General features: G+C 38.4%; 1 protein-coding gene and 1 pseudogene across 1 annotated transcript in view; one reads left to right on the top strand and one right to left on the bottom strand.

Annotated features, from left to right (window-relative positions):
• Mob1b (MOB kinase activator 1B) overlaps positions 1–24,981 on the top strand; it is a 37,585-nt gene extending 12,604 nt beyond the window's left edge. The window contains exons 2-6 of the mRNA NM_026735.2: positions 9,830–9,996; positions 11,583–11,676; positions 16,051–16,184; positions 19,686–19,849; positions 22,621–24,981. Of these exons, the coding sequence (NP_081011.1) occupies positions 9,830–9,996; positions 11,583–11,676; positions 16,051–16,184; positions 19,686–19,849; positions 22,621–22,698 (637 nt within the window). The 3' untranslated portion in view covers positions 22,699–24,981. The remainder of the gene's footprint in view (positions 1–9,829; positions 9,997–11,582; positions 11,677–16,050; positions 16,185–19,685; positions 19,850–22,620) is intronic.
• On the bottom strand, positions 5,749–6,359 carry Gm15682 (annotated as a pseudogene).
• Positions 24,982–26,362: the final 1,381 nt, after the last annotated feature.

Consider the following 26,362-nt stretch of genomic DNA (forward strand, 5'->3'; position numbering starts at 1 on the left):
TGCTGTTGGAGCCCAGGTCACAAGGAAGTTAACCAAGATGGGTCAAAAACCTATGTAGCAAATAAATAATTGAGTACAATTTGGCAATCAAGTTTTGTACTGACAAAGTGAAAATGGGGGGAGGCTAGAATGACACTTCTGTTCCAGGCTTGAGTGGTACAGACTCTCTTAATACAGACAGACAGATACAGATGTCTAAAATGGGCATGCATTGGCATGGGTATCTGTGTTCTAGCAGTGTCCAGTGAAAGGTCTTAGAAACAGCGAGATATCTGTAGCAGTAGGAATGTATGCCACCTACATTCTTAATCTTTGTTTCTTTTACACTTGTGTGAAGGACAGGGAAAAATACTTACTCTACTGGATTAATGGGAGACTTGGATGATTGAGTGTATACAGACATAAATCAGAGTCTTTATAAACAAGGTCATTCTGCTTGCTGTGAAATGTCTAAGCCTTGTACATGAACTGTTTCCATAGTCAAAATTCTGTTTGGTTGTTTTATAAATTATCTCATTATGCAATGCATGAACCATTTATTGGACCTTTCTAGTATGTAAACCAAAGTATTGGTAGCTGATAGAGGGAGAAAAAGTAGGAGGCTTTAGAAGTAAATAAGATGTGATTTCTGTCCTTAAGAATATTAAAATTATAGAATGGATATACTCCTTAATAGTTTTTAACTCATTAGTTTCAAACCCACTAATAGTGGTTAAAGTTTCTTAATTTTATACATGCTTTATGTAAACTTATTTTAATATATTGTGTGAAATAGTTGTAGCCAGTGTACAGCAGTTACAAAATACCTTTAGAACGCTCACATATTCAAAGCAGCAAGAACTCTGATTGGGTATCAGAGACTTAGCTTGCTAGTTTCTAGTGTTGATCCTTTTTGTTTGTTTGTTTGTTTTTTGAGACAGAATCTTACTATGTAGCTCTAGCTGTCCTTGAACTCATCACGTAGACCTGATTAGCTTCAAACTCACAGAGATCTGCCTGCCTTTGCCTCTTGGGTGCTGGAAGTAAAGGCCATGCCTGGCTAGCATCCATTTTTATTTAATAGGAAAAGGAAGAGGCTAGAATTCGGTGTCTACCTGTTTTTTTTTTTTTTGTAGTTTTTATTTTTATATTTTTCACTTAAGAGACTGAAATAGGCTCAAGAACATCTTTAGAGATGGTCCTTGTTTACCGTGTTAGCTCACTAGCTCACCAGGTCAGCATGCCTCTCCACCATGTCTCCTGCTTTACATTATTGCTACCATTTCATTTGTCTGAAGCTGCCTGTCTTTGTCAGTGTTCTTCCTATTATTCTGGCTGGCTGCTGCTTCCTTAACATGCTTATGCTTTTTGTTCAGGATCTAACTCTTTACCCTGGCTTGTGCCCTTTCATAGTTCATTAGATGTCATTTCAATATTCTTTCTAGTCTTTTTAAATTTATTTTTAAAATTTTAATTTTATGTGTATGAGTATATATCAGTATACCACTTTGTATGCCTGGTGCCAGAGTTGGCCAGAAGAGGGCAGCCAATCCCCAGGAACTGAGTTTTAGATGAACGTGAACCACCACGTAGATGTTGAGAATCAAACCTAGGTCTTTCTGGAAGAACAGCCAGTACCTTAACCTCTGAGCCATCTCTCCAGTCCTTTCCTTGACATGTAAACTGTTAGTGTTAGAGTCAATCCAATTCTGTAGTTCTGTGTAGTTGTACTACTGACATTAGTTGAAAATGAGACATTACTATTTATTAATGCTATGTATACATGTATGTTAAGTGCTATGCTGCTTGTCTCTTGTGTTAGTTCTAGTTGTATAAGCTAAAAATAGAAATCTTTCTGGGCAGTGGTAGCACATGCCTTTAATACCAGCACCCAGGAGGCAGAGGCAGGCGGATTTCTGAGTTCGAGGCCAGCCTGGTCTACAGAGTGAGTTCCAGGACAGCCAGGGCTATACAGAGAAACCCTGTCTTGAAAAACAACAACAACAACAAAAATAGAAATCTTATAACAAGTATTTACTGTTTCTCCCTCCCTCCTTTTTTTCTCACCTTCTCCCTCCCCTTTCTTCTCCCCTTTCTTGCTTAAATTTTATTTTATTTTTTCCCTTGGTCTCACTGTATAGCCCTGGCTCCCCTGGGACTCACTATGTAGATTAGGCTGGTCTCAAACTCAGAGATATGCCTACCTCAGCCTCCTGAGTGCTTCGAGAAAGGCGTATGCCACCATGCCCAGCCTTTTTTTTTGTTTGTTTTTGGTTTTTTGTTTTTTGTTTTTTGTTTTGTTTGTTTTGTTTTGTTTTGTTTTGTTTTTTTCGAGACAGGGTTTCTCTTTATAGCCCTGGCTGTCCTGGAACTCACTTTGTAGACCAGGCTGGCCTCGAACTCAGAAATCCGCCTGCCTCTGCCTCCCGAGTGCTGGGATTAAAGGCGTGCGCCACCACACCTGGCTCATTGTTTTTTTGAGTTAAGGTCTCACTGTATATAGCTATGGCTGTCCTGGAACCCTATATAGACCAGGCTAGTTTCAAACTCAGAGATCCTCCTGCTTCTTTCTGAGTGCAGGGATTACAAGGGTCCATGCACTTAGCATGTCTTGTTGATTTTAAAAACCTCTTATACATCTTGGTCTCACATCTTCTACTATACTGTATGTAGTTGGTAAATGTTTGTTTTTGAGCATGTAGCTTCCTTTTTCTTTCTTTTTTAAAAAATAATTGTTTATTCATTTTATGTATATGAGTACACTGTAGCTGTCTTCAGACACATCAGAAGAGGGCATCGGATCCTATTACAGATGGTTGTGAGGCACCATGTGGTTGCTGGGAATTGAACTCAGGACCTTTGAAAGAGCAGTGAGAGCTCCTAACCACTGAGCCATCTCTCCAGCCCTGCATGTCTCCAGCCCTACTTCTGTTTTCTTAATGCTGTCTTACACTGAACAGTTTTCATAATTAAACCTGTTAGTTTTCTTTGTGATGGCTTTGCATCTAGAACCTCATCACCCAATAGAGTCAAGATTGCAGATAGTTTTTCTCCTAGAAGTCTTGTGGAGTTGTTTTGTACATGAAATCTGTGACCCAACTCAAATTATTTTTGTATAAGGTCCTAAGTTTGTCTAGAGTTATGTTTTGGCATATAGATTCTCTTACCATTCCTGAAAAGACCATTCTTCCTTCATTGAATTTTATTTCCTCATTTGTCAAGAGTATGTTAGCCTTGAGCCTTTAAAAGTATCTGTATTTAGATATGATCCCATAATTCATAAATCACTTATTTCAAACATGATTTGGTGTATTGGTATTTTCCCAAGGCTGGTCAATCATAATCATTATCAATTTTATTAAAAAGTATATTTCTCCTTCCCCTACCTCTGACTACTGACAGTATTTATTGATTTGACTGCATGTTTAAGAAGCATTTCATCCTTCTGGACTTCTGACATAGCCAAGCTAGAAAACAGTTTGTTACAAAGCTAGGCATATTGTTTATATTCAATTGAAATCACCTTTTTAAAAAAAAATTGCCATTTTCATGAAGGTGATAATATCCTGTTATTCCTAAAGACATTGGGTATATTTAGTGCACATGTACATATTGGGGGTATACCTGGTGTGGAAACCAGAGTTTGACTTTGAGTGTCTTCCTCAGTCATGTTGCGCAGTTTCTTTAGTTACTACATTGTTGAGTTTAATTCTTTCATGGTATTGGTTTTCTTGGAATATTTGGTGATTTAGGGGTCGTCTTAGCTGGAGTTTTATTGCTGTGAAGTGATATCATGACCAGTGCCACTCTTAGGAAGGCAAACATTTCATTGGTGCTGGCTTACAGTTTGAGAGGTTTAGTCCATTAACATCATAGTGGGAAGCTTGGCAGCATGCAGGCAGACATGGTGCTAGAGGAGCCAAGAATTCTAGTCTTGATCCTAAGGCAGTCAGTAGGAGACTATCTTCTGCATTGGGCAGAGCCTGAGTATAGGAGTCCTCAAAGCCCACCTACACAGTGACATACTTCCTCCAACAAGGCTAATAGTGCCACCCTCTACGGCCAAGCATTCAAACACGATGATTCTTTAGCCGCCAAACCTATTCAAACCAACACAGTAATTTTGATGTTTTGTGTTCTTTTTCATGATTACAGTCTTTTATAGGAGCTTTCCTGTGGTAGTAGTAAGAGACTGAACATAGATACCTCTCTCTCTCTCTCTCTCTCTCTCTCTCTCTCTCTCTCTCTCTCTCTCTCTGTGTGTGTGTGTGTGTGTGTGTGTGTGTGTGTGTGTGTATGTGTATACCAATGGATACTTGCATCATTGCTAGGGTATACCCTTACCTGATAGGCAGGTGGTAATCTCCCACACTCTGCTCTGAGTTGCAGCCTGATGCTCTGTTCCTGTTGTTGCTTGCTTTATTCTCAGGCCAGCAGAGGAGCTCAGTTGCGTAGAGAGTGTTTGTTTCCTATGTAATCTGATGAAAAGTCCCACAGAGCTTCTCTCTGTAGTTCACATTTTTAATTTGGAACACAGCAGAATCATTCTTCATAGTGACCTCTGTAAGACTCAAGCTCTGTTACTGTAGATCCTCTGTGTGTGCGCGCGTTGGTAGGTGCGTATATATGCATGTGGAAACTAGACGTTGAGAATAGTAATCACATACTATTCTTTGAGGCAGGTTCTTACTGAATTTGAAGCACATTGAGATGAACTTCAGGGATATTCTCTTGTCTCTTACGCCAAAGCTTGTGAGGAGGTGTTAGTTACTATTAGTCTTCACCATACTATTCTGTCTAGGAGTTCTCAGCCTGAAGCTAGGTAGAACTATTTACCAAGTTATTCATGGAGTTTTATTTTAATTTTTTAAAATAAATCTCTGGTGTTAGACCGGCAGGAGGAGGTTTAATAGGAATGCCAGTTTTGTACTTAGGACAAGAGCAGAGAAAACTACTAGGAGAGTACCTCCCTCAGGGTTCAGGAGTAAGGCAGCCCTTGGTTATTGCTACTGTACACCTAAGTGAGCTAAGACGGTAATGCTAAGAAATTTCAAGATAATAGACTACTATTTAGTTCTGGCTTTTCATTTAAAAGTGTGGTCAGAGTAAATCATTTTCATTTTCAAGAAATGAGACTGTTGATATAAATTGATGATGGTTAATTGGCTTCTGATTTTCAAGAAACTGGCACATTCTTCAGTGTCAAAATACACAGGCATCTTATTCCCTGCTGTTGCTCCTGGTTTGATTTCCCTGTTAGTATCTTCCCCTTAACTCTCCTATTTTCAGCCTTAAGATTTCCCAGTTCAATTGAGAAAATACAACTTTGTTAATTGTTCATCAGCAAATGTTAAAGTGAAAGGTTATGATAGCAAAAGTATCTTGTGGGGAACAACATAGGTGGTCCTTTGAGACCTAATACATTTTTTATGATTTAAGATAAAGAAAATGGTATTGAAACTTAAAAACGGCAAATAACAAGGCGTAAGTGTGCATCTCTCAGATGAAATTTTTTAGAGAAACTGCACTGCCTTGCTCTACAAGTTGTTTCAGGAAAAACATTCCTGAATGTTCTGTATGCTTATTCAGAAAGTAAAAACCTCAGGGAAACACTGTGAACTATTAATATAACACCCCTTGTTAGTACTTGTGTTGGTAAGGGTCTAAATTCTCGGTAGGTATGCTGCTGTGTTGGGAACTAAAAAGAGGGATTTTGAGTCAAAGACTAGGTATTCTCTTAGGATATTAGATTTTTTTTTTCCTGGTGCAGGTATTTTTATTTCTTTGTGTACATTAGGCCATGAATTCGTATGGAATGGGTTCCAACAGCTCAGGCTCTTTTCCGTTAGTCCTCACAAAGTGTGCTTCTCTGGGTGGCGCAGGCTGGCGCTTCAGCTGCACCCAGGTGCCCTTCTCTTTGGCTTCCTTTTTCTTCTGGTCGTTCTCCTTCACCCGCTTCAGGAAGCTGCCTCTGCTCTTTGAGTGCTCGATATGCTCAATCCGCACATTGATCCTCTTGGCCAGAATTTTGCCCTTAACCTGCTTGTTGACAATGATGCCCACGGCATGCTGGGTGACATTGTAGACTCTTCCGGTTTTGCCGTGGTAGCACTTATGGGGCATTCCTTTTTGAACAGTGCCCATTCCCTTGATGTCTACAATATCACCCTTCTTGTAGATTCGTATGTATGTGGCCAAAGGAACAACGCCATGTTTCCTAAAAGGCCTAGAGAACATGTACCGGGTGCCTCTCCTCTTTCCCTTTGTGTTCGTCATTTTGGCGAGTTACTGGAAGATGGCTGCGGCGGCCGAAAGGAGGATATTAGATTTTTGAAGAGTATAACTTGTTTGTGGGGAAAAGCACTTTCTTATTTTATAATTCAAAATTTACATGTGTTCTGTGGCACAGCTGTCATAAGAATGTTTCACATACACATCGAATGCTGTTGCAGCATTGCTAGCAGAAGCAGATAATGGGAAAAAACCTAGATTAGTAGATAGCTGATGAACTTGTTCTGTTCATTGAAGCTTCAGAAGGCATCCTTTCCCTTAACACACAGGACCTGCCTGGACTTTAGAAGTTTGAATTACATGGAAATTGGAAACAGGAGAGAGTGTTACCTGGGCAATGGCTCACACCTTTAATCTTTGTACTCAGGAGGCATAGGCAGGTAGGTCTCTGAGTTCAAGGCCAGCCTGGACTACGAGTGAGTCCCAGGAGAGTCAGGGCTACAAAGAGAAATCCTGTCTCGAAAAGCAACAGCAAAAACAAAACCAACAAAAACAGAGAGAGAGAGAGAGAGAGAGAGAGAGAGAGAGACAGACAGACAGACAGACAGACATACTAATGTCTTATTTCTAAAATTTAAAAAATAAATAACTATAGGAGTCTGAGAGAGCTATTTTTATAATTGATCAACATATAGATTAGGGAGAATCTTTTGTAAAATGTAGTGGGGAAGTATATTTTTCAGGATGAATTTTGATGAGAAGGCCCAGGGGTGTAGCTCAGTGGTCCAACACTTGGCCTCAGCTTTGTTGGAAGCCCTGAGAAAAATAATGAGAGGCAAAAAGGAACAAATGATAAAAGAATTGACTTTTAGAGCTGCTTGGATTTGGAGAGTTTATTTTCTTTATTTACATTTCAAATGCTACTCCTTTCCTGGTTTCCCTTCTGAAAACCCCCTATCTCATACTCCCACCCCCCGTCCCCCCCCCGTCCCCTGCTCACCAACCCACCCACTCCTGTTTCCCTGTCCTGGCATTTCCCTACATGGGGTCACTGAGCCTTCTCAGGACTAAGGGCCTCTACTCCCAGTGATGTCCAACAAGGCCATCCTCTGCTACATATGCAACTGGAGCCATGGGTCCCTCCTTGTGTACTCTTTGGTTGGTGGTTTAGTCCCTGGGAGCTCTGGGGGTACTGGTTAGTTCATATTGTTGTTCTTCCTATGGGTTGCAAAACCCCTTCAGCTCCTTCAGTCCTTTTTCTAGCTCCTCCATTGGGGACTTCATGCTCAGTCCAATGGTTGGCTGTGAGCATCCACTTCAGTATTTGTCAGGCATTGGCAGAGCCTCTCAGTAGACAGCTATAACAGGCTCCTGTTAGCAAGTACTTGTTGGCATCCATAACAGTGTCTGGGTTTGGTGACTGTATATGGGATGGATCCCCAGGTGGGACAGTCTCTGGATGGTCTTTCCTTCAGTTTCTGCTCCACACTTTGTCTCCGTATCTCCTCCCATGGGTGTCTTGTTCCCTCTTCTAAGAAGGACCATACTGTGGTCTTCCTTCTTCTTGAGCTTCATTTGGTCTTTATCTTGAGTATTCTGAGCTTCTGGGCTAACACCCACTTATCAGTGAGTGTATATCATGTGTGTTCTTTGGTGATTGGGTTACCTCACTCAGGATGATATTTTCTAGTTCTATCCATTTGCCTAAGAATTTCATGAATTCATTGTTTTTAATAGCTGAGCAGTAATTTGTATAAATGTACCACATTTTCTGTGTCCTTTCCTCTGTTGAGAGACATCTGGGTTCTTTCCAGCGTCTGGCTATTATAAATATTATAAATATATTATAAAGGATGCTATGAACATAGTGGAGCATGTGTTCTTATTACATATTGGAGCATCTTCTGGGCATATGCCCAGGAGTGGTGTAGCTGGGTCCTCTGGTAGTACTATGTCCAGTTTTCTGAGGAATCGCCAAACTGATTTCCAGAGTGGTTGTATCAGCTTGCAATTCCACCAGCAGTGGAGGAGTGTAGAGGTGTGTGTGTGTGTGGTTTTTGTTTTTTTTTTGTTATTCAAGACAGGGTTTCTCTGTGTAGCCCTGGCTGTCCTGGAACTCACTTTGTAGACCAGGCTGGCTTTGAACTCAAGAAATCTACCTGCTTCTGCCTCCCAAGTGCTAGGGTAAAGGTGTGCACCACCATTGTCCGGTTAGAGAATTTGGTGTTTAATATATTCAACTGAAGAAAAATGTGAATGCTTCAGTGTGTTCTACAGCTTGACCGTATCCAGCATTTTACCTTTGGAGTTATTCTGAGAGTATTGGGAGGTCATTGAGTGGTTCCCAGAGGAGGAGTGAGTATCTACTTACTAATGTTTTAAAAGAGATCCCTTAGCTGTTAAGTAAAGACATTGGAGGAAGATGTGTTCAGAGTGGAGAAATATCAATTTAATTTTAGCTAAACACTCAAGATGAGACAACATTTAAATGAGAGTGTCAGTAGAATAATACCACCCCTTGAGTTGGTATTTGGGCTGATTGGTAGACTTTTAGCATACTTCAGGATCCTTGGTGGTTATCAGATACTGGTAGGGTCAAGAACACAGCCTTACCTTGGGGAAAGAGGGAAGGGATGTGGAGTTTAAACTTCAGAGAAAGGGTTGAGGATTGAAAAGCCATGGAACCTATAATGCTCTTAAGGCTTCTGTTTTCATCTTCCTGTCTTCAAGTGGCTGAATGTTTTTTGTTTGTTTGTTTGTTTGTTTTCTTTTGAGACAAGGTTTCTCTCTGCAGTCTTGGCTATTCTGGAACTCACTATGTAGACCATTCTAACCTTGAACTCTCAGAGATATTCCTGCCTCTGCTTCCTGAGAGCTAAAGATGTGTACCACTACACTCTGTTCTTAATCTTTCAAAACTGTTTCTAAACCTATTTTTAGTTAGGTCAACACACACACACACACACACACACACACACACACACACACACACCCACCTATATCTATATCTATATACATTCTAAAATTTGATCACATCAGTCATACTATTATGTTTACCCAGAATTCCTTCTGCATTAAGATTGAGTGCAGATGCTTCCCATAGTTGGAGTAGAAAAACATTGAGCTTCTTTTCCCCTTGCTCTTATATTTTTGTATTTTATTGACATAAAAGTGTATCTGCATCTTAAAGCTAATACACTTCTGTGTATTAAAATGAAAAACAGGGTTGAAAAAAGGTAAAATTACTAATATTATAATTTTTTGTTTTCATAGATACAGTCTGGTTTGTTTTCATTGATTATAGTTCCAGAATGGTTGGTTTATTGTGGAGAGCTGGATTAGTTACAACTTAAAGGTTTTTTTTTTCTCCTCCTGAGTTAAATTAGAGAACGTAGAGGAAGTTTGTATATATTTTAGGTAGATAACATGGTAATTACAGTAACGACTTTCCTGCTAGGATTAATGTAGCTAGTATAGTTTAGGTTTGGGGGTTAGAAGTGAATTCCTATTAATTTTTAGATATTTAAGATGACTTATTCAGTAAAGAAGTATAGATTCCATTGATAGTATGTGTTTAAATAATCAAGTATTTCCTTCCCCTCTTTTTTTTTACTCACAGTGGTAGTCGCTCTTCTAAAACTTTTAAACCAAAGAAGAACATACCAGAGGGGTCTCACCAGTATGAACTCTTAAAGCATGCGGAAGCCACACTGGGCAGCGGCAACCTACGGATGGCTGTCATGCTTCCCGAGGGAGAGGATCTGAATGAGTGGGTTGCAGTTAACAGTAAGTCACCCTTGTGCTTCTGCCAGACTCTGAATTGGCCCAGTGACCTTCTTAGGTGAATGTTGAGGTGTTGTCTAGTCAAGATCTCTTTAGCTTGATATCACAATATAGTGATGTCAAAATAGTCTGTCTCACAGTATAGTGATGATGAAATAGCCTGATATCACAATATAGTGACGATGCAATTCAGCTTTGGTTTTTATATAACTAAATTTCTGAATATGAAATTTTATGAAATGTCAATAGAACTAAACTGTCACTTTTTGAATTATGTGATTAATTATTATAATGTGATTATAGTTTTGGACCAAGATACTTTTGTTATTAGAAATAAAATGTTTTGTTTTTTCATTTTATTGGTGAGAGCCATCTTAGCTATAAGGTGATTTTTGTGATGTCTCAAAGATGATGAGAATAACTTTCTAGTATATGTGTACATTATTACAGGGTCTCACTGTGTAGCCCTGGCTGGTTTAGAATCACTGTTGATTATGATGGTCTTCAATTTAGCGAGATTCATCTGCCTCCCAGTTGCTTGGATTAAATGGGTGTGCTAATATGCATCGCTCTGCTTTGCCCTTCCTGTTCCCTCCTGTCTCCTCCTGTCCTCTCCTGTCCCTTGCTGTCCCCTCCTGTCCCTTCCTGTCTGCTGATCCTTTCTCTTTTTCCTTTTGGCACTTGTTTGTGGTTTTGTACCTTTGAGAGCTCATTTATTAATTTATATAGCTATTTAAATTTTTATACTTATTTGTGTATATGCATGCATACGTCTATGTGCATGGGTACACATGCCACAGCAAATATGTGGAGGTCAGAGGACAGTTTTTTCCCTCTACCATGTGGGTCCTAGAGATCTAAATTAGGTTGTCTGGCTTGTTGGAAAGCACTCTTGCCCACTGAGTTTTTGTATGCAAATGCTGCAGTATTTGGCTAGCATGAATATATTGATTAAGAAATATTAAGAATGGCTGTGTAGAACTCTGTATTGCAGAACATAAGACATTGTCTTAAGTATAGAAGCAGATAATTACTTTCAAGCTCAGTTGCTGGACCTGAGTGTCTGTTGTCTAGAATAGTACTGTCCTCTTCTGGCCTCCACATTGCACACACAGATATTTACAATGTGTTAGTTATTCTTGGTTTTTTGTATTTTGAAGTAAGTTTTTAGCTGGGGTGGTGGTGGTGGTGGTGGAGGCTTTGGAATGGCAATCCATTATCATTTAAATCATTTCATTATTACCAGTGTTTTTTCCATAGAATTTTATGATTATCTTGAAACTAGTGATGGGGGCATTTTAAATTGTTACATTTCCTGTGTGTGTTGTTTTTTCTTACTTATATAATTCTTTGTATAATATATATTATATATGTACATGCACATGCATATATATATATTTTTATATACACACACATTTTTTATGTCTTCTTGCTCTCTAATACAAGCTTCTAATCAATTGAGACTTTGGTGTGAGCTTTCCTGATCACACATGATTTTGTAGGAAAAATACCTGGGATTCTGCTTAAATAGAGCCAAAATTATTTTTTTTACTATTTAAATTTACTTATGACAGACATTTGCTTTGCAGCTGTGGATTTTTTCAATCAAATCAATATGCTTTATGGAACCATCACAGACTTCTGTACAGAGGAGAGCTGTCCGGTGATGTCAGCTGGACCAAAGTAAGACACGGCTAATGGCCAGTTTCTCTTATCACTGTTATTGGGCTCTTAGCTGAGAAGAAGGTGTCTAGCCATGCACTTTCTAGGTTCTGGCAGTTGCTTGGTGGCTTCCCTGTCACTGATCAGCTTATTACCACTGTGCCTGCCTGCCTGCCTTCCTTCTTTCCTTCCTTCTTTCCTTCCTTCCTTCCTTCCTTCCTTCCTTCCTTCCTTCCTTCCTTCCTTCCTTCCTTCCTTCCTTCCTTCCTTCCTTCCTTCCTATGCTTTCTGCCTTTCCTCTCCTTCCTTACTGTCTACCTTTCTCTATCCACCTGAACCAGCTTTCTGGAAACTCCTTGCCAGTCACTCTGTTTCTTCTGCCTCAAATATCTTTCTTGGACATTTTCTTTCTCTTTTGTTCTTTTTTTCTTATGTTAATATTTTAAAATGTCTTACCTTTGTTACAGGCCCCTGCTAAACATTTCTTTCCCTTTGGAGCTGCTTAGGATTCTTCAGTATAAATGTGTTCTTTAAAAAGATTGTCAATTTGTGTGTTGGTTGTGTATGTGTAGGTGTGTGCGTGTTGAGTGCAAGTGCCCACAGTGGCCAGAGACATCTGATCTCCTGGAGCTGCTTGAAGTTGGAGCTTATCTCGGGTCCTCTGGAAGAGCTTGGAACGCTGCAGACAGCTGAGGCGTCTCTCCAGACCTAGTGCTTTCACTTCTTATGATGATTGCATTTTTCATTGTGTTGTGTTGACACTGTGTGTGTGTGTGTGTGTGTGTGTGCTAAGGATCAGATCTGGGGCTTCAGGTATGCCCTACAGTTCTTTATTCTTTTAAATCTGTCTTGGTGTAAAGATAGCACTTATAATCTTCTAAGCAATCAATAAATATTGGTTGGGCCAATTCCCTTTTGAAGTTGGCTTTTTACTATTGCTACTAATAAAGACTGCTGCTATCTGTTTAGTGATATGTAAATACATATTTTACTTCATATTCTAACATTCACCAGAAAAATAATGACTCATATATCTCATGAGCATAAGGAATTTAGTTAGCTGGTCAAAGAACTTGTGGCAGAGATGTGGGAGCTCAGAAAAGGTATGTTACTCTCTTAGAAGGAGGTAAACCACACACTGGCCATTCTCACTAGAAGAGCAGAGAGCTGTGTTTGGTCTGCCCCGCTTTCTTGCTCATAGAGAGGAGTTTTCCCACATTCCATTTCCCCACTTCCTTTAGAGCTCTTCTGTTAGAATTGTATCTGGTGAGTTTCTCCTCTCAAGCAACTCTTTATTTTGGAGAACTGTTCTTTATGGAACTTGTGTTGTTGCTTTTTGAGACAGTGTTTGTATAGCCTGATCAGTCCTGGATCTCCCTTAGTAGACCAGGTCGGCATGCCACTCACAGACATTTGCCTGCCTCTGCCTCCCAAGTGCTGGGATTAAAGATATGTTATCACCACTTCTGACCCTCTGTAGTTCTTTAATTGAATTGTCTTTTTTTTTAATCAAATTTGTTTTTAAATTAATTAGATATCCCTTTGGCTAAATGTTCTGTTTCAGACACGATGTCTTAGTTTTATCAATTTTCTGTTACTTGTTATTTTCAAATTTGATACTGTAAAAGGGCATTGGAGAAATGAAGTTCCCTTTTATAACTTAATTACTGTTGGTATTATTGGTATTCATATGTTTTAAGTTTCATGTGAAAATGGGTGGTTTTAATTTTACAATTACATGGTTAATTTGCATGCAGGAACAGAGTAGTTTCGCCTTCTTGAAAAAGGCAGATTCCTCTGTGGCACATGGCCTGCCCATTTGTTCCCCTCTCTGTCTTTTTCTTTAAAAAACAAACAAACAAAAAAAACCAAAACAATTGTTTGAAGACTGCTTCTTCTCTATGTGGCCCAGGTAGGCATTAGACTAGAATCCTCCTGAGTGTGCCCCTTGTGTTAGGATTATGCTGTGCCAGCTATTCTCAGCTCTTTGTTCAGAGCATTTCAGTCTGTCATGGTGGGGAAGGCATGGCGGATGGGTTGGCATGGAGCAGTGAGAGTTTAGAGTGAGACCTATTTAGAAGGAGAAACAGCTCCACTGTAACCTTCAAGGCCAGTCAGTCCCCAGTAGTATACCAGCACTGTTTGTAAAAGTTCTACACTCAAGCCTGCATGTGAGCCTGTGGTGTGGCTCAGACTCAAACCCTAACATGATCTTAGTTATAAACAAAGAAAAAAAATAAGAATAGTAGGTTTAAGTGTTAGAGGTGTAAGCAACATATAGTTGTTTCAGTGTTCAAAGTCTCAGGATACTGAATGTTGAGGTGACTTTTAAATCTTCAGGACAGTAAACATGAATTTCACATTTACTGTGTTTGCAATTGGTTGTTATATGTGGAAGTGAATGAACACCTGAAAATCAGTAACAAGTTAACAAACATGATTGTCAAGAAAGAAAAACTTTCAACTTTCTTAATGTAGAGAGAAAATATAGATGCCTTTTGTTTTCTTTTTAAAAGTTTAATTTTAAATGAGCGTTGGTGCTTTGCCTTCATGTATGTCTGTGGGGGTGTTGGTTCCTCTGGAACTGGAGTCATAGACAGTTGTGAGCTGCCATGTGTATGCTGACAATTGAACCGGAGTCCTCTGGAAGAACAGCCAGTACTTTTAACTACTGAGCCATCTCTTCAGCCTCCCTTCTTGTTTCTTAAAGGTTCTTTTATTTATTCATTATGTATACATGTGTGCACCATGTGCATATAAGAGCCTTCAGAGGCCAGAAGATATCAGATCTAGAGCTGGAGTTACTGGTAGCTTCAAATTACCATTTGGGTACTGGAAACTGAACCCAGGTCCTCTGTAAGAGCAGCAAGCATACTTAACTGTTGAGTCATCTCTCTAGCACTAAGCTCATGTTTCTTAAGTGAACAATAATAATACTTAAGTCCGACTCTCAATAATTGTTAAGTCTCTGCTCTCAAGAGTATCAAAGATGAAGAAATAGGCTTAAATTGCACCAAGTATTTAAATTTTATAATAAGAGAAAATTCTTGACTGCTAAAGTGACTGACCATAGCAGGGTACCAGTACGTGTTTGGCAGCATCTCCCTTTTGAAACTTCGTACTGTATTTGATGGTCACTCATTGTGACCATCAAAGGTTAGAAAACAGTTGATTACAAAAGTGAAGCATCAGAAGAAATGTTGGAAACTAAAAATCTAAATAACAGTTCATTTTATACATTTCTGTATTTTAGAGTTTCAGCTATGAACTTAGTTCTTTAGGATTTTGTTGATACAAATGTATATTGTACAGTTTGCAAGAAGAGTTTTATTATCTTAAAGTCAGGGTGCATGTGTGAGAGAGAGGAGGGGATGGAGTGGGGTGGGGGATGAGACATATAGGCAGACAGAATGAGAGAATGAGAATTGTTAAAGAAAATGATTTGACGGTTTGGCCTGAAGTAACGTGTTTTATTTTTGTTATATGTGGATGTGAGTGAACACCTGAGAATCAGTGACAAGTTAATAAACATAATTGTGATGATTATAGGTAGATCTTTCAAGGATAAATTGTTCATTTTAGACAGGCAGTTCATATATATTTTTACTTATACATTTATGAGCATCTCTTCTGCTAACCTTGTTTTTCAGAGTAGGGGAAGCACACTTCATTTTAGTGTTTCTTGTTCTTAACCTTGCATTTCTCATGTGACGGTTATATATTAAATGTTTACTAAATCAAAACGTAATTTTAATATCCAAAACATGAACATTTTTGAATTGCCAGTTTCTTTTAAGGGTATATTAAGGGTTCCTTAGCCAAACGTACTAACCTACTGAACCATTCTTATTTACATTAGTTTTGCTGTGAATTTTCTGTCATTTTTTTGTACTTGACCCCAAATTTAAAGCCCCCAAAGGAAAAAGAATTGTGCTGCATTTTATGTAAGGATGAAAAGCTTCAAGTTCAAAGATAGGCAGCATAGGACAGAAGTTAGTTCTCCCACTTCAGCAATATATTATTCTACCCTGTATTAGAGAAAGCTCTTTAAGAAAATTCAGGGGGTGCTCATGGTGGCCTGTGCTTTAACCCCAGTGTTTGGGAGGCAGAGACTGGTGAATCTCAGTTTCAAGCCAGCCTGGTCTACATAGTGAGTTAGGGAAAGAAAAAGAGAAAGAAAGGAAAAGACAGAAAACCAGACAGGTAAGGAAAACTCTAAGTAGAAGATGAGTTTGATATGATCTCTTAGGTTGGATTGTGGTAAATGTAAAACAAGCTACTGTTAATTGGAAACTTGTACTTAACTGGAAGAACAGACTATTTAAAATATGTTAGTGTGTGCATTCAGAATACACATGTGCATACCTCTCTTCTGATGTCATTTTTCTATTGCAGATATGAATATCACTGGGCAGATGGAACAAACATAAAAAAGCCTATTAAGTGTTCTGCACCAAAGTATATTGATTACTTGATGACTTGGGTTCAGGACCAGCTGGATGATGAGACATTATTTCCATCAAAAATTGGTAAAAGTATTTTATGTGATTGAGATAAATCATGGTGTATTTAATTTGATGTTTCTACAGTTGTTCTCTCTCTTCCTGCCGTCCTCATTTGAGTGGTTTCTTGGGACTGCATTGATGAGGCCATTTCTAAGAAGAGGCACAGGAGCTTGCTAGCCCAGTTAGGCATAAGCAAGCTGTCTTGTGTAAATTGATTTTTTTTTCACCTTTGCACCTAGTGTTTTAACTGAAAGGCTAGACAATACAAAATAAGTGATCTCCTTCTTGACTTAATTTATTATTTGCTAAAATTTCTGTGATATTTCAGGTTAAAACATTACTGATATTAATTCTAATAAAAGATGGTCTTTTGAGTATGTGTTTGGGTATGTTTGAGTTCTTGCCCCCATCCCCCTGACATTTTTTCTGTGCAGCCCTGGTTGTCCTGGAAACTGCTCTATAGACCAGGTTGACAGACTCCGAGATCTGACTGCCTCTACCTTCTGAGTGCTGAGAGTAAAGGCGTGCACTATCATTACACCCTTCCTTCCTCCCTCCCTCCCTCCCTCCCTCCCTCCCTCCCTCCCTCCCTCCCTCCCTCCCTCCTTCTCCTCCTCCTCCTCTTCTTCCTCTTCCTCCTCCTCTTCCTCCTTCCTTCCTTCCTTCCTTCCTTCCTTCCTTCCTTCCTTTCTTCCTTCCTTCCTTTCTCTCTCTCTCTTTCTCTCTCTCTCTTTCTCTCTTTCTCTTTCTCTCTCTCTCTCTCTCTCTCTCTCTTTCTTCTCTCTCTCTCTCTCTCTCTCTTTCTTCTCTCTCTCTCTCTCTCTCTTTCAAGTTGTGGATTTTTAAAAAAAAAATTATTTCTTTATTATATGTAAGTACATTGTAGCTGTCTTCAGACAGTCCAGAAGAGGGCGTCAGATCTTGTTATGGATGGTTGTTGAGATGTGAACTCAGGACCTTCGGCAGAGCAGTCGGTGCTCTTAACCACTGATCCTTCTCTCCTGCCCTCTTTTTTTTTTTTTTTTTTTTTTTTTAAAGAATTATAAACATCTAGTAGTTTTCCTTTTTAGTAGAAAGTTCCAGATGGAAGCTTACTACTGTTCTGGGAACCATAGCAGGCTACTACATCAATCAAAATATTTCTAACTTTATGCATTTCAAGAGTATTCTTGGGTCCTTTTTACACTAAATATTAAGGATACCTCTTTATAATTTTAAGTGATGAACAGGTGAGTTTATGATATAGGAAGGTAATGAAATCTGGCCTAACTTATAGAAAAAGAATAGTGGACAATAAGATAGCTAATGATACCTGCCATATTCATGCTTATTTTCTTTTTTCGCAAACTTTATGGCTCGTATCTGTTTTTATACTTATGATAAAGAAGTGATTTTTAAGGCTTATAAAATTATTCTTAATGATTTTGTATTGTTCTTTTGTTTTGAGATAGGGTCTTCCTCTGTAGCTCAGCCAGTATCAAGCCAGTGGCAGTCTCCTGAGTTGTGACTGCAGGAATGAGCCACCACGTGTCACAAAGATTTTGAAATCAGCCGGGCATGGTGGCGTACACCTTTAATCCCAGCACTCGGGAGGCAGAGGCAGGCGGATTTCTGAGTTTGAGGCCAGCCTGGTCCACAAAGTGAGTTCCAGGACAGCCAGGGCTACACAGAGAAACCCTGTCTTGAAAAACCAAAAAAAAAAAAAAAAAGATTTTGAAATCAAGATATGTGAGGAAAGAAACAGACTTGAGGGTTTGGCCAGACATAGATATGAGTGACTTGTTTGGTGTATTTGCTTTTAAAGGTAATTAAGTCTGAATTGCCACCATTAGACAGTTCATACGTGTTTTTGCCTCTTAAACTACTTACAGGTATGTTTTCTGAAAAAAAAATTACCTGTAGAATATTGTTAAACAACTTTTGGCTAACATTGTATGATTTCAGTAGAGCACTTATCTCTGAAATTGTAGGTCTTCTTGGATCTTAGGTCCTGTTTGTGGTTTTCAGGTTTTCCTAGTAATGTCCTTTATAGCTAAAGAGAAGATCACTGCAAATGGTTTTCATGGAGCATTCTGTCTTGTTAATCTCTGGAGTCTAGAATATGTGGACTTCAGTCCTTTTTTGTTTTATCATGACTTGGATATTTTAGAAAGTGCTTTGGTTATGGTGTGTTTATATCTTGTGATTTTTAGTCGTGTTAAATGGGCAATAGTATTCATGATACTAAGTAATACCAGTGATTGGTTGTTTTGCCAAGTTCAACATTTAGAATATAGGATTTTGTATTCCTTTCTTTCTTTTTAAGAATTTACTTATGACTGCTGTGTGTACATGCCTGTGCACGTGGGGGTCAGAGTTCAACCTTGTGGAACCTTTTCTCTTCTTTACCTTTACATGCTTTTGGGGGATTAAACACAGTTTAGTGCGCTCACTGAACAGGTGTTTTTACTTGCTAAACCATCGAACAGGCTCAGATTTTTATTAAAATTAAAAAATCGTATATAGCACTGTTATATAGTATATAATAAATTAATATGATTCCTGTTATAGTTAACCCATTTTATTCTGTTATATAATTACTCAACTAATAAGTTCAATATGGTATATTACTAATTTAATGTTAGATCTTTAGACTTGATTATTCTATACCTTTTCTGCAGATGTCTCAGGTCTATCTCTGACCTACATTATCTCATACCTATCTCCTTACCCAGTAACCATGGTTTTATTCTCTGTAGAGTTTATCTTCTTTTTTCATGCAAAATACAAGTAGGATCAAAGAATAGTCTTTTTGAGTCTGGTGTATACTTAGGATAATATTCCCCCAAGGGCAAATTTCATTTTAGTTTTGTTCTTTTGAGACAGAGTCTTGCTATGTATCCCATGCTGATCTTGAACTATCACCATGCCTGGGTCAGAATCTCCTTAAGGTTAAGTGTGTGTGTGTGTGTGTGTGTGTCTGTCTGTCTGTCTGTCTGTCTGATATAAGAAAAACACTTTTTTTTGTTTTTTTTTTCGAGACAGGGTTTCTCTGTGTAGCCTTGGCTGTCCTGGAACTCACTTTGTAGACCAGGCTGGCCTTGAACTCAGAAATCCGCCTGCCTCTGCCTCCCAAGTGCTGGGATCAAAGGCATGCGCCACCATGTCCAGCTTGAAAAACACTTTTAATATAACTGAAATGGTTTGTACATTAATTATGTTAGCACACATTTGTGTAGAGCTTAATGTTAACAAATCTAGCAACCTGGGTGTGAGTTTTAACTTTGTTGCTTCTTAGGTGTTTACTTGTAAAGTGACAGTATGTTAGAAGTACAATATACCATAAAGAAGAGTCATTCATATTTAAGAGGCACTCTGGAGTTTACTTTCATTCATTTTGTGCTAAGAACTTTGCAAAGATATTATGTGCATGTAGAGTAGGGATTCGTGCACAGTTCATCCTCCAGCCCTGTTGCTACTTGAAGACAAGTCATGCTGCTTTATGCTCTTCTCTTATTAATAGAGGGGTGGTTATCTCTTTACTAGGTGTTCCATTCCCGAAGAATTTCATGTCAGTGGCAAAAACAATACTCAAACGACTCTTTAGAGTTTATGCTCATATTTATCACCAACATTTTGACCCTGTGATCCAGCTTCAGGAGGAAGCACATCTCAATACATCTTTCAAGCACTTTATTTTTTTCGTTCAGGTAGGTTGACTCATTAAGCTTTTGTTGCTTCCTGTTTATCTTTAGAATTCTGTGATGAATAAATGAATAAGTGAATAAACACTGTCAGAACAGATTTTGCTCTCTCTAATCTGCATCCTGTTTTGTCTTACACTTTCCGTGATGATAATGACGGGCCTTTTGCTCTTTAACCTCATTAGTCTCCCAGTTCATGTTAGGCAAGTCTAAAATGGTTCTAAGAAGCCTTGTGTTGCTTGGACTGCTTCAATTTCCAGGCCAAAAGGGACTAAGTAAGAAACCTGAATATGAATCAGATATGATGGTACTTGCCTGTAATCTTGACACTTGGGAGGCTACAGCATAAGGATTATAACTGCAAGGCTAGACCGCTACTTACTAAGTTTCAGACTATCCTGGGCCAGAAGATCCTGTCTCAACAAACACAAAACGGATAGACAATAACCAAAACCAACAGAAACAAGTAACAAAGCCCAATCAAAGTTTAAAAACGGGATCTGAATCTGAACTCAACTTGAACTTGTCAGTTGGGCAGACATTTTCCGAACTTGGTCGCAAGTGTTTTAGTATTCCTTCAAACCTCTACTTTAAAGGAAAAAAATCTTGGATCTTTATGACGGGACTCTTTTCTGGATATATGCTTTGAATATCACATCCTTTCTCCCCATTTCTTTTTAAAACCATATTCTAAGTGATTTTGAAGCTAATAACTATCTGTCATGGGTAAGGAAAGAAAGGTCACAGTGTGTTTTAGTGGTCCCTTGGAGTTTGAACTGACTTTCTGGTTGACTTTCTCATTGCTTAATCCTCAGAGAGCTGGCCTTAGAAATGCAGACTGAGAAGCCAGCCATAGTGGCCCCTCCACGCAGTCTCAGTACTCTGGAGCCTGAGCAGGAGAATCAGGAGTTGAGAGCCAGCCTGGGTTACTCCTCAGTACCTTGTCTCAACAAGGAAAGAAAGAACTATATATTAGCATATTTTTATTTAATTCTCTAATTAGAGAAATAATAAGGAAAGGTGAAAGAGTTGGAAATAGATGAGCCAACTAGTTTTTTTTTTGAGTCAAGCCAACTAGTTTTTGTTTGCTGTTTCTGTAGAGATTAAAGCAAGTTTTACTTTGTTTTTGTATGTGAGCATAAGTCTATTAATGTTGTCTTTACTCTCCACTGAAGAAACATGTCCACTTTCATTAATTCATATTCTTTACACTAAAGTCACACTTCTTTCAAATTATCCATAAAAACACATTTTGAGAGGTTGTAACTTCCCAAAACTTCTTGGGGAGTTATGTGATAGTCTCCTCTGGAGACCCATAGCAACAAAACCCACTTCATTCTGATTTGCATTCATATTTTAGTTAGCAGAAAATGATTGCCAAAGTTTAAGTTTTGTTGGATCAGGAGTAAATAATCTTTCTTTAAAAATGTTAGTTTTACTTTGCTCTTTAGCCATAAAGTATACTTTTTGCTATGTGGTAGCAAATAGTGGAGGTCCATCTAGAGAGTTTTGCCCACCACAGTACTAGCAACATCCCTTTGATTAAGAAGACTATTGCTTGGACTTGGGATTTAGGAATCTTGCTTTGGCCCCATACAGTCTTGCTGTACAGGGCCAACAACATACTTGCCCAGGTCCCTTTTTAAGTAGCTTATGTACTTAGAATATATGTGATCCTAGAATTCCTTACCCACATGCTCTCAGATAAAGATGGTTGGTGTTTATTCTTTGGAGACTAGGCCACATCTCTGCTAGGTATAACTTCAGACATAAGTAGTACCCAGATGATACCCGCTCATTACAGGAATGCGTACCTCTCTCATACATACCAGTCAACTTATTTTTACTCGTTTGCATGAGGCCCCTTTGTATGTAGATGAAGCTCAGGGTTGGAAAAGCCAATGGTTAACTGAGGGCCAGGAACTCCGAGCTGGCTCTCCTCATGGGATCAACTTTCTAGTACAGAATCCTGAGGAGTTTTTGGAATTCTAAATTTGAATCTGTCTTCCTACTTACTCTGGACATTTGTCAAGACAGGAAGACATGCTTTATTTAACGGTACTTTAATGTGCAGTACAAAAATGTAGTCACGTGGTATATATTTGCATATATTCTTGGCCCAGACTCTGCCGATCTGAGGGATAGGCTTGTAGTATTAAGGCTAATGCTTCTCTAAAGTTCCGACCGTCATGCTTGGCATATGAGGGCTACTGCTCATCGATTACCCTGCGAGTTGAGAAAGGCCCATCTTACAGAAGATTGGAAGTATGTGTGACCTTTATTCACTTTTTAAAATTGTAGTTCAAGAGAAATCATTTAAAACGTTGTTTTAAAAGATATAGTACCTTGGTTATTGGCACAGTTTGAAGCATTCTGACTTAAGTTTTCCATGGCAAAATCTTTTTCTTTGCAGTGATATCAGATCCCTATTTGATTTGACACATTTCAGTCTATTCTTTTCAGCGGGAAGCAACAGCTCTCACTTACTGATTGACAGTGGGAGCCAGTTATACAGTACTCCAGGTATTCTGTGAAGTGGTCAGCATCGTTTACCACAGTTAGTATCCACAATAGGGTCATGAGGTAGGGGATTTACGTTTAATATAGATATTTAATGTTATAGATACGTAAAAACAGAGCATCAGGGGAGCTTAAGTGAGTTTCTTAAGGCAATGGATGATTTAAAAAGTGATTACTTACTTCAGAAGCTAATATCCAGTACTGTTCATGGTGATTTGCTTTGGAATTGGATGCAAATAATGTTTTGCTATTTTTAGGAGTTCAACCTTATTGACAGACGAGAGTTGGCACCACTGCAAGAGCTGATTGAAAAACTCACCTCAAAGGACAGATAAAAGGATGCAAGCTGTGCAAACTCTTCTTCAGATGGAGCTGTGTACAGTGTCCTTGGCTTTGTTATAGTTCATCTTTATCTACATTGTTTCTGTTTTAGGTTTTGGGGCTTGCTTGGGTTCCCTTTTCTCTTCTGAATATATAAAATCATATTCTCTTGCTAGAGGAAGCCGAGACCGTTCTCTACATTTGAAAAGGGCAAATTTTGTCATAGTGGTATACAGTATTTTTTTTTTTCTATTTTATTTTTATCAATCTGGTTTTGGTTACTTGAGGAATTTTTATGATATTGATGCTGGAAACAAATGCGACAAATGCGAACTGACTGAAGTGCTGATGGACTGGGTACTTTGCTGTGTAAACTGTGGTCCACTTTGAAGTCCTTAAAAAAGACTTATATATATGTTTTTAAGTGCCTTGATAGGCTCACTTCTGAGGTGCAAAGCACAGATATAGGACTGAACAAAGCTTGAAACAATATTAGAATTTCTATCTAGGGCACTTACTTGTGCATGTTATGAAGTTATCTGTTATAAAAGCCATAGTTTACTCAAATTGTTGATCTCCAGCTTTTACTATGTTGAAAAAAACCCATAATTTGTAAAGTTGTGCATGTAGAACACAAATATAAAACAACAAATTATTTCTTAATTATTTTTGACATAATTTGTAAAGGTGTGCATGTAGAACATAAATGTAAAACTACAAAATTCTTAATTATTTTTGATATTGACTAATATAATCTGTTCAACAGCCGTTTAAAGTTCTACAAGCAGGTCTTTTTCCATCTCTTAATATCTGTGATATTGAAATTTAAGGATGTTGAAATGTAATAGATACTGCATTTCAGCTTCTTTCTACATGTAAGTGCACTGTAAGTGTAAAACTTCAGGTTATATATAGAATTGCCATCTTCAGAAAGGATGTTGAACTGTGAGGTTTCCTAGCAATTGCCAAATGAGCCGTAAGTGCAGAATCCCTTTGTACTTCAAAGAGGAAAGGAAAAATGAGACCTGTCATGGCAGGCATTAGTTTGGGAAATTAGAGAGGATTAGTGTGGGAGTCAGATTTTAGAAAGTCCTGTTTTAAAACCCTGGGATAGATTGGTGCCCATACTTACAGTTTGGGAGACTTCCTTTTAGAGATCAGCTTCCATGAGAAGTTAAACATAAGTAATTAGTTTTAGGTACAAACATTAAATATGGAATTAACTATTTGGGGAAATTGATCACTTTTTAGCATTTCCATTCAGTGAATGGAGCTGGTATTTGCCTGTCATTTTAAATGATACACTACCTTGATTATTGGTGCAGTTTGAAGCATCCTGACTCCTTATTTTTCCACTGTGAGAAATCTTTTTTCTTTGTAGTGATATCAAGTAATGAAAATGTTAGCTCAGTAGTTAATAACTTTTAAATATTAGTTGAGATGACATCCTGTTATCTTCATCAATTACAGGTTCAGGAATTTGGTTTTTGAATAAATACTGAGGTTCTCTCACCTTCAGTTTTGTTCTTGAGAAATACTCTTTTCAGGCTCTGAGTTTTAATTTTATCAGTTTGGATAAATCCCCTTCCCTCAATTTTCTCTCTCTTTCTAGTTAGAGACACATACTTTCAAACTTGTAAACTAGAAATGCTTGCTGTGAAGTTGTATACAACACCTAGTGAAAAAGAATCTAAAATGAAATGAACAAGTGGACAGTGATACAGTTGGATGCCCTTACAATCATGATCACTAGGAACTGCCTTTTTCTCCATTTGATTTCTATAATGGCAATTACTACCAAGTACCAATAATAAAAGAAACAAGAGAGCTTGGAAAAGGTAGGCAATCCTGGCATTTATTAGTAATGCTTATTTATCAGCCGACAGCTAGCTGATTTCTTTAAAATACTTTTTTTTTTTTTTTTAGTATCTAGATAGAGACTATCAATCATTATGGGTTGGTTCAGAATTCCGATGTTTGATTCCTGTCTATACAGGAAATGAAGCACATAATCACTAACTAAAATAGTCTTCCGTAGTATATGACTTTCTGTCACCCCTGTAACGGGTTTTTATAGCAGCAGCATGTAGAGAGAAGTAAGAGGTTGCTTCTGGTCTTTAAGCCTTACACATATTAACTGTCAGAATGGAAACCAGTCCTAGAAACTAGTGCTTGACAGCAGACTTACCACTCCGTGTGGAGAGCAGTTTCTGTTCACTTTGCCAGAATCTCAGGTGCTATGTTTTCAAGTCAGCACTCGAGCTTTGGGAAATGAGGAGACGTGTGTGTGTGTGTGTGTGTGTGTGTGTGTCTGTCTGTCTGTCTGTCTGTCTGTGTGGTGAGAAAGTAGACATTCTCCTGGGGAAAGATGCTGGGTGGCTATAACTAAAGAAACACCAGGATACAAGAGACAGTCAGTTTAATAAAAATTTGGTTTGAGAGTAAAATCCCCCTTGGCCCCCCCCCCCCTTTTTTTTTTTTGAGACAAGGTCTTTTTGTAGCTCTGGCTGTTCTGGAACTCACACTGTAGATGAGGCTGGCCTTGAACTCACAGAGATCGGCTTGCCTCTGCCTCCCAAGTGCTGGGATTACAGGCATGCAAAATGCTGTTTTATAAAGTAAGGATCAAAACTTGATTTTATAGGAGAGCTTGCTTATAAATGTCTCTTAGGTTCTTTTCAGAACTGTTAATTTATAAATAAGAAAATTATCCCCTTTTATTTCTTTCCTTATTTTTTGAGACTGGGTCTTACTATGTAGCCCTGGCTTATAGAGCAGGTCTCAAACTGTAAGAGATCTGCTTGCCCCTCTACCCCAAATGCTGGGATTAATGGTATGCCCCACCATACCTGGCTACCCCATTTTTTATACAGTTATAAAAGTACAAGCTGGTTTTCCTTATTTCATAAGCTCATCCCATACAATCGAATGTAGTAAGTTATCATTATAGTTGTTATTCACATTGCTTTGGTTAAATGTGGACATGATGAAGCAAGATTTAGGAATTACTTCGTTGTCAGAGTGGTGGTGGTGAAGAGAAACTGAGTGGAGTGTTTGCCATTAGCAGTAGGTCGTACAGCTGGCCTTGTTCATTTGCTGACCTTTTCTTCCATGTGCCATAGAAGCCATGCTATTAGACTGCCCCAGACAGAAAGCATGTGTGTGGTGGTGGCTGTGAAGCTCTGTCTACCTTAAAATGAAAGATTTTTAAATTGTCGCCTCTTTTTAACTCTGTTTTGCTTGTCATTGTAAACTCTAAATGGTCAACATAAAGTTCGCAGAGTATATTTTAACATGTATTTCAGAGGTACTACCTGGATTATCAGGATAGATGAAGCACTACAATCTCTTATCGGAAAATGGAAATATGGATATTTATATTTTGCATATTTCATCACTAGTTTCCATTTTATGTAATGGGTATTTTCCTTGCTTATGGGGAAAGAAGCAAAACAACAGATTTCTTTTATAGCTTTGTCTACATCCTCTCTGAGAGAGAATTTGATAACCACTAAAATGGTAGATTATGTAAGATGCAAATACTAAGTTGTCTGTCACATTGCCTTTTAAGATGAGCATGATATATCTTAACACCCAAATGAGAGTTGACCTTCAAAGCAGTTCTCTTTGGAACATTGTTTATTTCAGCTCCGTTACAAAGTATGTTTCTGGAACTTT

Source organism: Mus musculus, chromosome 5 (genome assembly GCF_000001635.26).
Source record: "Mus musculus strain C57BL/6J chromosome 5, GRCm38.p6 C57BL/6J".
Taxonomy (NCBI): Eukaryota; Metazoa; Chordata; class Mammalia; order Rodentia; family Muridae; genus Mus; species Mus musculus.